The sequence below is a fragment of the Pteronotus mesoamericanus genome, unplaced genomic scaffold, assembly GCF_021234165.1.
Source record: "Pteronotus mesoamericanus isolate MK-2021 breed Mesoamerican mustached bat unplaced genomic scaffold, CSHL_Meso_final contig_25, whole genome shotgun sequence".
Classification (NCBI taxonomy): Eukaryota; Metazoa; Chordata; class Mammalia; order Chiroptera; family Mormoopidae; genus Pteronotus; species Pteronotus mesoamericanus.
The window spans coordinates 38,173,761-38,190,343 of NW_026555105.1; the positions used below are offsets into that span (position 1 = coordinate 38,173,761).

The 16,583-nt window shown below is 44.2% G+C and overlaps 1 protein-coding gene across 1 annotated transcript in view; it reads left to right on the plus strand.

Moving 5' to 3' along the window:
• Positions 1–16,583, plus strand: part of SLC24A3 (solute carrier family 24 member 3) — a 545,985-nt gene that overhangs the window by 58,153 nt on the left and 471,249 nt on the right. The window contains exon 2 of the mRNA XM_054574120.1: positions 8,270–8,395. Within this exon, the coding sequence (XP_054430095.1) occupies positions 8,270–8,395 (126 nt within the window). The remainder of the gene's footprint in view (positions 1–8,269; positions 8,396–16,583) is intronic.

Here is a 16,583-nt window from a genome sequence, read left to right on the forward strand (position 1 = left end):
TTCATTCATGTGTGCCTTCACTGAAAAATGTGTAATGGATACTTTTATAGTGTTGTTTGGACCAGTACTGGCATCCACTGGGAACTTGTTATAAATGCTGAATTTCATAGACCTACTTATCAGAATCCATATCTTAGTAAGGTTCCTGGATGATAGGCATGCACATGAAAGTTGAGAAGAAATCCTATATTGAATAGTGTGTGTGTGTGTGTGTGTGTGTGTGTGTGTGTACACGCGCGCGCACGTGCTCGGGGGTGAGAGAGAGAGAGAGAGAAAGAGCGACAAAGAGAGGTGTTTATTGATGGAGAGAGAGTCCAAGGAGAGGAGAGGGGTCCTCTTGCTTTCTTCTCAATAAGACTCATTAGGAGTGCCTTAAGGGAGAAGGCCTGAGCTCTGAGCAACTACAGACTGTGAAATCTGGGAAAAGGCGAGAGGCAAAGAGATTGCAAGAGAGCTTTGCTGGTGCAGCAAAGGGCAGAGGAAGCACCGACGGGAACTAGGGATAACTTGGTCCCTGACGTGTTTCTAGATCCAGAGGAAGATAGGCTCTGAGGAGGGCAGCAATCCCTGGGGTCAGCCCTTGGGGTCCTTGGAACAACCCATTTGCTTTATTTAGCTGGGCAATTAAGAAAGATGGAGCTGTTTTGAAAAGAGAGAGCTCTGAAACAGGCTCCTGGGACCTGATCTTTTCAAGCCATTGACAGGAATTTGGAAAATAAGCCAGTGAGGCAGATATAAGGAGGAAGTGTCTCAAGGTGGCCAGACAGAACTGTGGGTGCTGAGCGCCATCTCTGAGAAGGGCAATATGGTGCTCAATTGTGCGGGGGGGTCTTTCTGGTTCTTGGGGATGTTGAGGGGTCCTTGCATTTTGGACTTCAGGATGGAGAGATCAAACTGAACACTGTGCTGGAAACTCTGAAGACACAGAGTGTCTGTGAAAAAATTAGGAATAAATCATTAGTATGATGTAGCAGAGCTTCCCAGACTTTAGTGGACACTTGAGCACCTGTTAAAATGCAGTGTCATGAAGCGGGTCTGAGGTGGGCCCTGAATTCTGCTTTTCTAACAAACTCCCAGGTGATGCTGATGTGGTTGGTCCAGGGACCACCCTTTGAGTAGTAAGACTATAACGTAAACAGGGTGGTCCAGGAACCCAGAATACCTGGATTCTGATTCGGATTTGTCACTAAAATTCCTGGACTTATCATTTAAACTTAATCCCCACCCATGTCAAGAGGCATGACCCTGTAGGATGATGTTGAATCACCTGGGGATCTTTCCTGAAGATTCTTCTGTTCCCTTGGGGATCCCTTGATTAGTTCATAGGTATGTCCAGATTATGGCTCTAGTGAAACACTATGATACCGTGGCTCTAGAGCATCCACTGAGTTTTAGGCCAGGGAAGCACAGTGAAGAGAAAAACTCAAGCAGGCTGGGTATTCCTGGAGCTTATAACCTGATAGGGGGTGGGGAGGACTGATACAGTAATGAGAGTCAGTCTTATTCCGTCTGTGATATGTACTCCATCTCTGGAAATTTGTCATCTCCCCTGCCTTTGCTTCAGTCTCACAACCAGACCTGCCATGTTTTTGTCCAACAACCATGGCAAAATTTGCATTTGGGGCCAGTTGAGACACCTGGCTCACATTTTTGGGTTGGGAGCTGTGGACAGTCCCTTGTTCTCGTGTTCTTGGAGGGGCTTTCCCAGCCTCTGGGGACTATGTAAGGGTCCATGTCAGGAGGGAAGGCAACCGCAGCAGCAGGGATTTTGGCGGGGGGTGGGGGGTGGTGTAGGGAAGTGGTGGGCCTTCCCTTTCTCCTCTATGGGTGGGTTTCCACAGAGACTGGTAGTGGGGCCAGTCTCCTTACATGAAGGACACCATGAACACCACACATGTGGCCTCCATCCTTCCTTTCTCCATGTGTACCCCTATCCTCTCCACAACCTCCCTCTCAGCAACAGCAAGCAGGGGTCATTTCTCAGGCCAGGTAGCCTCCCTTTCTGTGTCCTTCTGGCAGGACTGGCCCTAGGGATCTGGAGACTCCAGTGTACGCCATGCAGATTGAGGCTACACCAGACCTGAGATCTGCATTTTTCAGTTTGCAGGCCAACACTCAGTCCACTGAACCACTTCAGCCAGGGCTGAGATCTGCATTTTTAATCAGCCCCAGGAGCTGCCCCTGCTGCTGCTAAGGGATACTGAGCAAGAGACCTCTGGATGACAGGGCAGCCGCAGAAGGAAGTGCTGCCTCGGTAGGGTGCATGGCTCCGGCTCAAAGAGACTTGTTCCTTTGCCCCTCTGAGTGGAAGGGAGGCCCATCTGAAGGACTGAAAAATTTCAACTTTCAACAGGCTTTTCCTCTTGACACTGAGAGGTACTATGCCTTGACACCTGGATAATGTTTAAATTCAGCTTGAAAGCTGCCTGCTGTGGTTACCATCCCTGAGATGGAGTGCACGAGAGGGAGAACTTGACCTAGCCAAATTGGGGTTTCAGGGTCAGTCCCCGACTCACTGAACAGGGTATGCAAACAGCTAGAGAGAGAAGAAAATTAAATGGGGCCCATGGCCTCTGCTGCTCCAAATTCTCTGGATCTGCCCTGATCTGTCTTCCTGGAGCTTTGAGGTAGTGGAGAGGAAACCATGCACAGCCCATTTAGCCCCTGGCTTTTTCCTTTCCTGGTGAGTTTGGAGAGTTTACATGCAGCCTCCATAATTGGTGCTCCTTTTCAAGGACCAAGAGCAATGCCAAGGGACAGGGATGTTCTTGTTTCAGCTAGAAAATACATATAAAAAAGCATATACAGAAAACCAGTGCCTCCCTTGCTCCCTATTTTCACCCACCTGGAAGGGGAACCACCAGGCTGAGAACCATCTTCCTGAGACTCCAGGGTGTGGTCAGCAAAGGGGCTATTGGGAGAGTGGCACAGGGGAGGCAGGCAGATTCATCTCTGCTCACTGAGCCTGCAGGAGGCTTGTGCTGGCTTCCGGCTTATGCGAAATGGACCACCGACCCCAGAGTGAAGACCAGGGCACGCAGAGTGGAGACAGCTATGTAAACCACAGGGTGGGATATTTATAGCCTTAGTGCACTGAACCTGTCTCAGAGCCAAAGTTAGTTACTGCTGCCACTGGCTCTTGTATTTTGTGGTGTTAAATGTGTTGCATTAGGCATTACAAGACTTAGATTCCTCATCTGCAAATGGGGGGATGGAAAGGGCTGTGGCAGAGGAGTCTGTAGCCCTGCTCCTCTAGGAGTTTCAGAGAGGTGGCACTCTCCATCCCAGGTTTCAAGAAGAAATGCAGAATTCCAGTTCTTAGGGAGGGGAAAGTTAAGGCAAACTCTCAAAGTGAGCCTGCTGACCCCATGAGGCCACTTTCCTTTGGCTCCCAGAGCTCTGGGACAAGGTGGGACATGCATACCTGGGCTTTAGAGTTAGATCTAGGCTTGAGTCACAACCCAGCCACTTAACCCTATTGGCAATAGCAGTAAAATGGCAGAAACTCCCTGGGAAAGCATGGAGTGGATGGTGTAGGAAGGCTGCTTGTAACAGACATGAGGGGCACGCAAGGTAATTATGATGACACTGCAGCAAATCTCCCCATTGGTTGTCATCCACGTGTGTAAAGAAGTGAATCCCCTCTTCAGAGAGCAGGCAGCCCCACATCTCTGCTGGGCCTGGGACCTATATTTGGGGAGGTGGAAGCCCTGTGGGACAAGAGTGCACAGAGGAGAAAGTATGTTAGCTCTAGGGTGAAGGCTGGGATCGGGATCATCCAAGGAAATCCATTCTTGGTGTCAGAAATCTTTGGGCTCTCCAAGCCCCAGTCACAGGGAGGGAGAAGGGAATTGGCTGCGGAGTAGGAGGCAGAGGGAATGAGAGAAAGAGAGTGCTCGTGAGCGCACGAGCAGGAAAGGGTAAGCACACAGCTCTGTAATGGAAACTTGGCACCCAGCCTCCACTTTCTTTCCTTCCTTAGTGCATGTGGCTTGAGTCTCAGGTTGAGAACTTCCCCTTCCAGCCAACACCAGGTGCTATCTCCACAGCCCACTCCTGCCCCCATTCCTGCCCCTCAGAGCCTGCAGCCGTGCACACGTTACCTCTGCTCATCAGCATGTGACATAGGACATGTGAGCCTGCTGCCTCCTTCTTCATGTCCCCACCCCCTCCCTTGACTAATTAGGCCAACATGCACTTCCAAGGCCTGGCAGATGAGGAGCCAAGAATGCAATGGCCAGGGGCCAAGTGTTTTTGTTGACATTGCTCAAGTATAGCTTTGTGGAACAGTTTCTGCCATAGCAGAGAAGTCTTGGGAAGCCAAAGATGATGAGGGGGAAGCAAAAAAACAAAAAAAACAACAACAACAACAACAAAAAAAACAAATGTGGCCATCCCTTCAAATCCTTTTTACTCCTTCAATGTCATGACTAATGGGACCAGCTTAGTTTCTAGGAGAGTCACACTCAATGGAGCATTATGAATACAGTGGTATTTTAGAACACTTTTTTTTTTCTTTTGTGATATTTTCATGGGGTGATGCTCATGCCTCACATTATTCCTAACAGTTTCTGAGAAAACAACTTTCTTGAAAATAAGTCCAGTAAGACAGTTTTCACCCCAACCTATTATAAGGTACAGGCTGCATTTCTGTCTTACTATAGCTGAATAATGCAACCAGATGAATTCAGTCCTCTTCAGGTTCTATCAGATCTGCACTCAATTCCCATCCTACCCCTTTTTGCTCCCTGTGTGATCTCGGTCAAGTTTTATTTAAACTCTTTGTATTTCAGTTTGGAGCTAATAGTTCAAAATAATACTGTTGTACAATGAAACATGGTGAAGAAAGGAAAACTCTTTGCACATAAATAAACACTTAGTAAATGGAATCCACAGTAACTATTAAATGGTAGTTGATGTGACCAAGATGACTCTGATCTTAGGCAGATCTACTCTGACTTATGTATGCTAAAAGTATGTTGACCCTAGAACCAACGGCCTCTTCTTGGCTCACCAGGAATTTTGTGAGGACAAAGGAAATGTGATAATATTGTCACACTTGGTTCTCCGTGGGAAGTGAATGCCATGCTTTGCTTTCATCATTCTCATTTTCTCAGACTCTGATTTCCGCATTAGTGGTCAATGGTAAAAATATATGTTTGTTGACATAAAAGTTTGTAGATGTTGGAATACAGAGGTGCTGCTTTAACAGTCTCTAATTCCTGAAGATATTGAATCATTATGTTTGAAAAAAATCCTCTAATTTTCTGCCACAATAGCTGGCTTTATTTATGTATCTCTTAATTGGTATCAGCTTTTCTCTCACAATTACAGAATCATGGAAACTTGGCCTGGGAAAGAGCTTTGGAAGTCATTGGAAGGGAAACCCTTGCCTCTTTACAAATCTTTGCATTGCTGTGTCACAAAGCACTTTTCTTTGACCCAGATTATGAGAACAGCAGAATGGCCAGTCTGTTAGTCCACAGCACAACTCTACCCTTGAATCTCATGCAAGCTGGCAGCTGCCTTTGATGGCCTTCCCACAGCACTCTTTCCTTACCTATTCAGTGCACACAGGCACTGTTCAACATTTATCTCTTTGTCTAAGGCCCTTTTCTGAGCACCAGAACCTCCCTTAAACATGTGGCAGGTTGTAAGTGCCAAGGAATTAGTGCCCCCTAGGAACAGCCTTCAACCAATGGCAGACTAGGAGTAGGTAGATAAATACCCAACCCCCCTCACCCCTTGGGTGTCTGAGATGCATGTCTACACTGGCACCCAGAGATTTCCAGAGGGGTCAAGCTATAGTTGATTCATTTTGGCAACTTGCTTGAAATGCACTCTATTTGCAGGCTCCTTTTCCCTGTCCCATTTTTCTATGCCTGGATCACCCCCTCCCCTTACCCCACATAAACTACCTGTGCTTAAATCCTTGTCTCAGGGGCTGCTTCTGCAGAAACCTGGCCTGAGACAAATGGGATGTCTTTCTCCACACTTTCAGATTTTTTAATAGTAATATGGTATTACATTAACATTTTACAGTTGCTTGTTGGATTTTAAGGCCACTAATCTTATTGTTTCTTCATGAGTTTTTGAAATTTTGTCTCCGCTTGTCACCAGTCTTAAGAATGAACCATTCAGGTTAACCAGACTACACAAATGCCTGCTTTACCCTCAAATTATCTTTAGTATTATCCTCACAATTTTGGCTAAACTGATATATGTGGTTATCCTGTAGGTGTTATATTTCAGAGTCTAAATTTATTGTTTATTATAGTTAGGCTCCACAGTCTACATTTTTTTAAAGAAAATACCCCAGGGCTGTCCCTGGCCAGCATACATAAGTTTTAGTTAGCTATCCTGATAATTTTACATCTGGGAGCAGCTTACCTTTGACTGAGGGAGACCCTCAGTGCATGAGTGGCTGATAATTTTTGTGTCCTGTTTGCTTAGGTGAGATGTCCACAAGCATTGTAATTTTCAGAAACTGCAATGAGTCTCACTTTATCCATCCACAAGACGGGAATGATTATTTTGATGTGTGCTTACTGAACATCTACTCTGAGCCAGCAATCATTGAGTTATGGAGGAACAACAGTGGATAAAATGAGCAATGTTTGTGCTCTCCCTTTCTTTCCCAAGTGATACCATGAAGTTCAAATTCAATAATGAAAGTGAATTTATTTAGGAAACTGTGAATCACTATGGAAATAGGAGAATGGGTATGATGACCTTCAGCTTTCCATTGACCATTTCAGATCATCACATTGATGGAGCTGGATGGGGTACACCCTTCAGCCTTTTGTGAAGGCCATTGGGCCCATGAATTAGGCCCTTGTCTTAGACTTAAATCCATTTTCTGACCACAGCAAGTCTGGGCATTCAAGAGGTTGCCATTACCTATGTCACATCTGTTTTGTGCCAAGCTGCTGGAAAGAGCCATCTTTGCTTGTTGTTTCCATCTTCTGGTGACCCCCTGACACCCAGTTTTGTCATTCATTTACCTTTGTCTTCCTTGATTTTTCCATAGTTGCCAAAGCTATTGATTGGCCACTATTTCTGTTTTGGAATTCTCTGTCTGATCACTTTCTATGATATAATTTTCTTTGCTCTTTTTCTTCTTTTCATGGTTCTTCAATGAATTCTTTTATTCTACTTGATTTCTGAAGGAATGTTGAGTTCCCCATGATTTCTTGCTCCATCCTCTTTTCTTTAGTCCCTTTCCCTCCTTCTCTGAAAGGCCCCATTCCTACATGACTCATACCATTCCCTGTTTGCTTTTGACTCTCCTGATGCTTCCTGACCCCTGATGTATCTGCATCCACATTTACATACCTCCCTTTCAGTGCTCCACAGACTTCAAACTCAACATGTCCTTACCAAAGAACATACTGCATTCTCCCCTCTCATGTACTTTTCAGTTTCTGTTCTTTTTCATGGCACTTCCTTCCCCACAGTCATCTCAGTTAGAGACTTCAGTACTGTTATATGCTTATTCCCTTCACATATTCTACTTTTCCTCATTCATGCCTTCATCTCTTCTTTATGGAAATCTCACTATGTGGCATTCAAGGCCCAGGCTCTTGGATGTCAAAATGGTATCTTAGCTTGGGTAACCCTCCAGGAGCAGACCCTGATCAAGTGTTCAATTTCAGGTAGCCTTTTGGGGAGGTGGTTCAAAGAAATACTGGTAGGAGACTAAATACTGGTAGGCTGGAGCCCATCATACTGAGTTAGTGGGCCAAACTGTGCCCATCGTTTCCTGAATTCATGTTCAGAGAGGCAATGTCCATAGCTTGAAATAGACCATGATGGGACTATTTACACCACAGAAATTGGCCAAGGACTACATACAAGGACTTTATCCCCCAGAGAGCTGGTTTTTAAACATTTCCCAGCATGTTTCGCAGAGTGCAGAGTTAAGACAGGGAAGGACAGCAACCAAAGAAAGTGTGTTTTATTGGGAAGGTTACACTGTAAATAACTACTATGGAATCCCAGTCAAGAAAACTCTGGAATCCAATTTACAATACACACGTCAAAGTCATCCCACTAGAGTGGTTAGGTATTAATGTACTATTTCTTACCAGTTATTGGCTGAGAGCTTCTTCTGTTGGGCCCAGGAGGATCCAGCAGCCAGAAGAAGTACGATAGTAAAGCCTAAGGGGGTATAGACAGGGTTGAGCCCCTAATGGCTCATTAAGACACTGGGCACCCAGATTGGTAATGGCTAATTAGTGATGTGTGGTTATTATCTTTTTCTCCCCAGATCTTGACTTCATGGATCTCATAGGAAAAGACAGACAGTGGACAGTGGGGAGGAAGTTAATGCAGGTGAATGAAACTGTGACTTCAGAAGACACAGGACTTCGGAACAAGAACTGCACTGAACCAGGTAACTTGACACCTGCCCTCTGGGCAGCGGATGCTGTTTTCTCTGGTTATGGCCCAGGAAGAGCTGGATGTCATGTTTTTTCTTGGAATTCTAACTCAGAGAGACTTCAAAAACATTTATAACAAGTGTCTAAGAAACTCAAAGATGACATCCCAGTTACACCTATTCAGGTGTGTTTCTACCTTTGTATTCTTTTCCTAGGGGAGCTTCAGGAAAGGTAATTCAAAGTCAAGGGAAATACAGTGTTAGGGACCCCAGTCATCACCTTTGGTATGGGAAAGAACAGAGTCAGATACTACATGGTGACCAGCTCCAGGATGCTGAGTTCAGCTGCACATGAGACCAGCAGTGATGGGGGGCCTTCTGTTCCCTGTTCCCTGTTCCTTGTTGTTGGAGTTGTGTTTTAGGGAGGTGATGTGATCTGTGAGTGGCATTACTCACTGTTATCAAGAAATGCCTCTTTCAGAATGACAGGTGTAGAAGAATAAAGCACATTAGAAGCTACTGCAAAAGAGGAAATGACTCCGTTTACAGGTAGAAAAGATGTCCAGGTTTTTAAAAAGAGCACAAACCCAGCACCTGCTGGTGATATTGTCATGGGTGGGGAGTGAGGGCCAGGGAAAAGGAGGAGAGGAAAGTATTCAGGAGGGGAACGGGAGAAGTAAATGAGAGCTCATCATGCAGTGTAGAGCCAGTCTACCAATAATAAGGACCCAGGAGGCACATTCTTGATTTCTTCATCTGTGGACTCTGGGAACTGGACTTGATTTATGAGGCCCTTGACTCTGAACCAAATTTTATAGGGAAGATGGTCATGCCTGAACCAGGAAGAGTTTTGTTCAAATCCTAACATATCAAGGGCCTGCCTGGAACCTATCTTCACTAAGCTGTTTTGACCACCCCAGACTGTTGTAACCATTCTGTTTTTGAATATTTTTTATATAAAATGTCTCTAGCTGTGCTGTCTAATACAGACATTCAATGGTGACTTAATTCAAATGAAATACAATTAAAAATTCAGATTCTCACTTGCACTAGCAACATATCAAATATCTGAGAGTTGCGTGTGGCTCATAGCTCCCATACTGAACAGCACAAATCATGAGGGCATTTCCCTTTTCTCTTGGACAAGCTGGTCTAGAAGTTTTGTGTGTATTTGGACATGTCTTCTCTCTTTCTAGCTCAAGGATATAGAGTGGATTTATAATCTAAGAGCCCCATCTCTAATCTGGGTCTTGGGATCACACAGCTGGGTTTGAATCCTAGCTTGGAGATTTGGAAGCTGTGGGCCTTTGGCAAAACAGTCAGGTTCTCTAAGCCTCAGTTTGCTTCTCTGTAAAACTAGGTTTGCTATGAGAATTGGTAATGAAGTAATAAAGTATTAACAGCCTAGTGGTCTGTATGTGGTAACTCCATAGTAGGAGCTCATTCATGAATTTCCACCGTCTGCTTGGGCAGCCATCCCTCCATTACAGACAGGTCATGGAGCTCTATTCTCCAGTCCCTCCTCATGGGAGTGGGCCATATGACACATCTGGGTCAGTCAACAGGTCAGTTCCTCAGGTGGCCAAGGTCTTGGCAGTCAGCTAGGTATACAGAGAAGCTCAAGCACCATCTTCAAACACAGACAGGTTGGAAGAGCTCACCATGGCAATGAGCACAGTACCTCTGAGGAATCCTCTGTTTCTATGAGAATGTGGTCAGAGCGTTGCCACAAACTTACATCACTACCAGTTGTCTTGATCTGCTTTCCAGAACACTTGTTGAAAGTCTACTTCTTGGTATTCACTGAACAGATATTTTATGAAAAACATTGAGAACCAAAGCATTCATGGGATCCTGATTTAGTATTAAAATTTAATAGTGTTCATCATAATATTTATTTGTACACTTTTCAGAATTTTATTTGTACATTTTTTAGTCTGTCTCCAGAAAATCTGTTATCTTTTGGTTTTCAGTTGCTTGATATCTTAAGGAAGTGAACTTTTACTCAGAGTACTTCTTTCAAATAAACTTTGGAAGAAGAAAGGTATTAAAATGATACCTTTTCATTTATGGACTCAACTCATGCTCTTGCTCACATTTTTCTGGCTGGAGGAGCTCAGTCAATGACAACTTCTAACTGCAGGGGAGGTTGGGACAGGTCCATTAGCAGAATGCCCTGGAAAAAGAGATATCAGGTTTGGTGAACAGCTACAATATTTCTCTCCAAACTTGTTTCTTCTTTAAAAAAATAAATGTTTCCTTTTTCCTTTATATTTATTTCAAGAGCAATATACTCCATCTATAGAAAAATTATCCCCCAAACTTGCATCTTCTGAGACTGGCTTAGCTCTTGGCTTACCTTTCATGATTCTCACCTGATCAAGATGACACAATTCATTTTTCTTTTCACTTTGGGAGGATCACAAGTGAGGTAGAAATATTTCTAGGTGTGCCCATTTGCAGATTACATTTTTCCTTTGTAGATACAAGAAGCCTAGGAAAATAATGAATGCTTGAGTACAGGTAAAGTTGTTGGCAATAATGTAGAAAGAGCATAAGTTTCAGAGTAAATACTAGATCTCAGTTCCATCACTTTCCACCTGTGTGATGTAGGCAAGGGTCCTAAATTCTTTGACTTTAATTTCCACCATCTGTAAAGTGCTGATAAATGTGTCTTCTTCACAGAGTTGTGGTAATCATGAAGTAAAGTACATTTTGTGAAAGAGCTGGAACCTCAGTTATAGCCTCTACTTAATAGCCAGAAATATAATGGAGGGTACATTGATGGCAGTCATTTGCAGGGACTTCACCACTCTGAGGCACATTAGAACATTGTAGGATTATGAAGATTCTCTTAAGGATGGATAGATTATTTAGCATAGCTCAACAACAATGCAGCATTTTTACAGCTGTGCGAAGGAGTCATACCCAGGGATTTAAGTAGAAGGCATCTGACTAATGCTGTTTTTTGGCCTAAGAGGTCACTATATAGACAAACAGGATGAAATAGGGAGTTCAGGATTTTCTACTTCACATTAAGAAGAGATTTTCTACTTCACATTAAAGTCTCAAGATTCAGGAGAAAGGGCCAGACAGTCTTAAGCTCTTCTAGCTTCAACATCCCTTTAGGACTCTTAAATCAAGGCATCCTTTAAAACCTGGTTCCTTTTTTAAAAAAATATATTTATTTATTTTCTCAAATACATTTGTCTCTGCCTTCCTGCTACCACTTTCCCCTGCCCCCTCCTCCCTCTCCCTCCCTCAATCCTTCCCCACTTTGTCTTTGTCCATGAGTCCTTGCTATATGTTCCTTGACTTGCCCCTTCCCTTCCTTTTCCCCCCGCCCACCCCTCCCTCCTTCCCTCTTGTCTCTGTTGGTTTCTTTTTCCTTCAGTGTTGCTGGTCTTATTTTCCTTGCATCTTTGTTTTTTTGGTTAGGTTCTGCTTATAGGTGAGATCATATGGTATTTGTCTTTCACCCCCTGGCTTATTTTGCTTAGCATAATGTTCTCTAGTTCCATCCATGCTGTCGCGAAGTGTAGTAGTTCTTTTTTTTCTCTCTGCTGCATAGTATTCCATAATTTTTTTTGTGGAATAAATGTGCCATAATTTTTTGATCCAATGATATACTGATGGGCATTTAGGTTGCTTCCAACACTTGGCTGTTGTAAATTGTGCTGCTATGAACATTGCGGTGCATAGGCTCTTTTGAATTGGCGTAAAACCTGGTTCTTTAAAAGCAGCTGAGGTAGCCTAATCCAGTGAGCAGTGCCTAGAATCTTCCTGAAATACAGGTATAGGATCATAAGTTCTGCTCTTAGATGTTTCTATGGGCCTGCCTATTTGCAAAGAACTTCAGACATTTCAAAGTATTTCCATATTAATTAGCTCATTGGAACATATTTGGCCCTTGTAATAAAAATACTTGCGACTCAGGAATGACCATATTATTGATAGAAAGTTAAACTAAGACCAAGGCAAGCTGAGTTAAAGAATTGAGAATTCATAGTCATAAATTTGGAAAGACATTTAGGGATTATTTATTCCTCTACAAAGACAGAGCCAAGCAGTTGCAACACAAATGACAGGGCCTGCAAAACCTAAAGTATTGACTCTGTTGCCCTTTCTAGTTCACTGCTGGTCCCTGTTTGAAGTTCTGGGATTGGTGTTTCACGTGGCCTAGAGGAAGATTGAGGCAAGGGCGATGTTTCCACCTTTTTCTCTCCTCTCCCTGACTCTTCCCCTAGATGGTACCTGAGCCATGTTAAAACCAGTGCCGTATTAAATATTTTTAATATCCAAACTTGCAAACTCTCCAAACTTGTTCCTTTTTACTTTATATTTATTTCAAGAGCAATATACTCCATCTATAGAAAAATTATCCCCCAAACTCACATCTGGGCTAGGTTCTGTGACTCAGGTACTCCACTCTTCTCAGTCCCACTCCCACACACAGTCACAATCAAAAACCTTCAGCATTTGCCTGTCCATGTCTGAGGGATTTGTTTAAAAGTAGAAGAGTAAATACTCATCCCCTAAAAATGCTTGAAAACCAGTAGTATGGACTAACTTCTCATTCCAGAGCATCTGGGTGTCCAGACTAGCTGTCCATCCAATCCTCCATATATACCTTGGAATTGCTTCCCTAATGGGTCTGAGGGTGAAGCATCCATATGGGGTAGGCTGAAGGTGAGCACTTTCAGCGCATGTCACCTATAGGTAGTTTCCCCAGGGCTCATCTTGCAGGTACCCTGAAGCAATGAGCTGTGAGCTCACCTGTGTGTGGAGGCTACAGTCATAGGAACACCAGCCATGGGTCAGCTCATAGAGGAGCCATCTCCTGGCTCCCTTCATCCCTTGACTGGACCTGTGTGCCCTGTGAGAATGATAGCTGCTTTTTCCTCCCAGTCAAGAAGCAGATGAGTTCTTGGCTATGTCTCCAAGACATAGAACTCCAAGAACTCCTTATGGGAGTTCACTCTTGCCTGGCCCCCAACTTCTCAGTCATTTCCAGAACAGCAGTGTTCATGGAGTGACTAGGCACTCTTTTCTTGAATTACACACTCCGAAATTATCCTGTTTTACAGACAGTCTTATTTCACTGATGAAACCAGGATGTAGGTTAGAAGTATGAATGAGCATCTGTCTCTAGGGACTAGCACATGCATTTCCAGACTTTCCAGCCTCTCGACACAAGGTTGATCTGTCTCCCCTCACTTTGTGTGCGGAGTCAGCCTTAAGTCACATGTACAAATCAGATCACACATGTGGGTACCCCCTGTCCCCATCTAAGCACTTTTAGATAAAGAAGGGCAGCAGTTCTCAGAGTGAGGCACACCAGCAGCAGTAGCCCTGCATTTCTATCAGAAATGCACATTCCTGGGCCCACCTGAGATTTACTGGGTCAGAACCTCTGGGAAGTGGGCCCAGGCATCTGGGTTGTCACAAGCTCTCCAGGGGCTTGTCAGGTGCATTCAAGTGGGAGGAGCCCTGGCTTAGCTCATTAGAGTCACTTAGGCAGATTTTCAACCCAGGCCCCACCCCAGTGGAGACAACCTACATCTCTGGGACTGGGAACAGGCATCAGTGGTTTGAAAGTCCTTGGTGATGTCAGGGCTGAGCCCACCACCTGAGATCACCTCCAGGTACTGGCTGGCTCTGGACAGCTGCTCTGGGAGTCCATCAGGTAGTCAGGGGGAGATGGCTGCGCCTACAAGCCAGTCAAAACCCATCTCCTCCTGCTGCTCAAGAAACAAACAAACAGAATGTCAGCTCAATTGAAGACACCAAATCTATCTTGCTGTAGGTTCCTAATGCATCCATCATTCCTCATCAGTCACACCATAGTTGTTTAATTTTAAACTCCATTTTAGGGGATTCTGTGCTTTGTTTCTAAATTTTTTTCCCCTGAGAAACACTAGGATGGAGTTTCACTCTGTCTGTATTTTAATATGTGCAGTATATGAGAGTCAGGTGGGAATGCTTCTGCCTCCTCCTATCAGTGGAGTTAACTTTGCCTTCCAGAACTGCACTGGTTGCCTGGCACTCACCTCTCCCACCCTCACCCTCCCTTCTTCTCAGAAGCCTGGGCCCACCAAGATACAGGGCTGACAATGGGTCTGAGGGCAGAGTGCTGGGGTGCTGACCACCTCTCCCTGCAGCACTCTGGTTATAATTGGGACTCTCCCAGGACTCTGGGAGCTTCAGGGTAGGATAAGGGCCTGGCCTGTCTCCCTGGAAGCTCATGGAAGGCTTCCTAGGTCTCAGACTTTTAAAAATAGCCTCCAAGGAACAACCAGAGCAGTGTGGCTGAGGACAGTGGGGAGGGCTCGTCTGAGTTGACTCACTGAGTGTTTTTCACAGACCACATTCTTGAGCATCAGTCACCAAACCTGCTGCTTCCTTCCACCTGGGAGTTTCCTGTGGCAGTAGGCCAAGGGCTACTCCTCCAGGTTGCATACCCTGCAGCAGGTACCGTGACAGGGTTCACATTCCATCTTGGAGAGTAAGTTTAAATAAGTACATATCGAGATTATTATGTTGGTGCTACTAGGTCCCTGATATATGTAGTATTAAACCATTAGTTTGGCAGAAATTTCTGTACTAGAACAAATAAAATCCAAGTTAAAGAGTAGTAACTTTTTTAGAAGCCAACTCATAACAAAATGAATGTAAGTCCAGCCCAGTGGCTTGTCCCTCCCTGACAAGGCCTTATGCTTAGAGCTCAGTCTGAGCTTCCCAGCCCTGAGCCTAAGGTGGTAACTCAGGGCTTACCCAGCATCCACACCATTGGGATCAGGGACAGTGGACTGAGAAAGGGAAGAGAACAGGCTGCAGACCATGGGGACAGGTCACTCTGGAGCAAGGGATTGGGGTCCAATGAGTCAGGGTAGATTCATTTAAGCCTTAGTTACCTCAGTCGTTAAGTGGATTCTCATAGGACCCACATTGCATTGGGGTTATTGGGAGAACCAGAAGATAAGGATACCCCCATTTTATAATCATTTAACTAGTCACTTAACATCTCAAAGCCTTTTCTTCTTCCCCTGTGAAGTGGAGATAATTCGTGGTACAAACAGAAAGGATTGCTCGGGAAGACTCAACAGAATAAATTATATAAAATATGTAGAGCACAATCCATGAATGGATGTTCATTTCATGTGTACCCATTATACACTCATCCTGAGGGGTCTCCCAAACAGGGCCCCAATTATTCATGCATAGGAGATTGTGATTATTATTCATGCTTTGATTAAGGCTTGGGGATTTTATTATGGGAGAAGAGTACAATGCATCTGACATACACTAATATTATAATATATAAGTAGAAAGTAACAATATTCTAATTGTCAAAGTATATGTGCAGGTCACATGAGCAGCTTGTCAGTGTCATATGTCTCCTGGTGGATCTTTCTTGGAGAAAAGGAATTCCATTTATGTTGAAATCTAATCTGTCCTGGGAAAATCCATAGAAAAATCACTGATGATTGGAATTGTCGTTAGAGTGTGCAAGTTTGGGTGTACTGAATAGATATCAGTAGGTGAAGAAAGAGGAAGTGAAGAGCAATGGGAAGGTGGAAAAGAAGTGGGGTTTGTTCTGTGCTCAGTTCTGCTCCCTTTCAACATGTGAGCTTGCCCTTTGGGTGCCCCTTAAGTCAACTTGTTGGAAAAGAAGTGACCCATGTTCAGTGAGCAATTGTCCTTCCATATTCCAGAAATGGGAAGTTTTACCACTGCCTTCTCTATTGAAACCACAAACAAATGAAATTATATTTTAATGCAAATGAAGTAGAGTTGTAACACAGCTGTGCCTACTCCTCTGTCAGGTGTTTTTATCCTGTGATCCCAGTTTTATGGGCCCCTTTGCAGGAATCATTTGTATTCATGACACACAAAAGGATATCTCCTTTAATGGGGCCCAGGCCAAATAACTTGGTGTCCAGTAGCTCTGTTCAGTGGTTCTCAGGGATACAGAATCTCTCAGTAGTTGCCATCATGAATCTAGAATTATTGCCCTGTCAATGCCACAATTTTATGGGCTCTTTCTTTAAAATTTTGCATCCTTTCTCCCCCCATCCAGTCTCATCTTGCCTTTTTGCTCTGCATTTTATGAACATCTGCAAACATGGAGAAAAACTGAAAGAAGTTTACAGTGAACAGCCACAGACTCAGCATCTAGGTTCTGTAATTTCAATTTTACTAT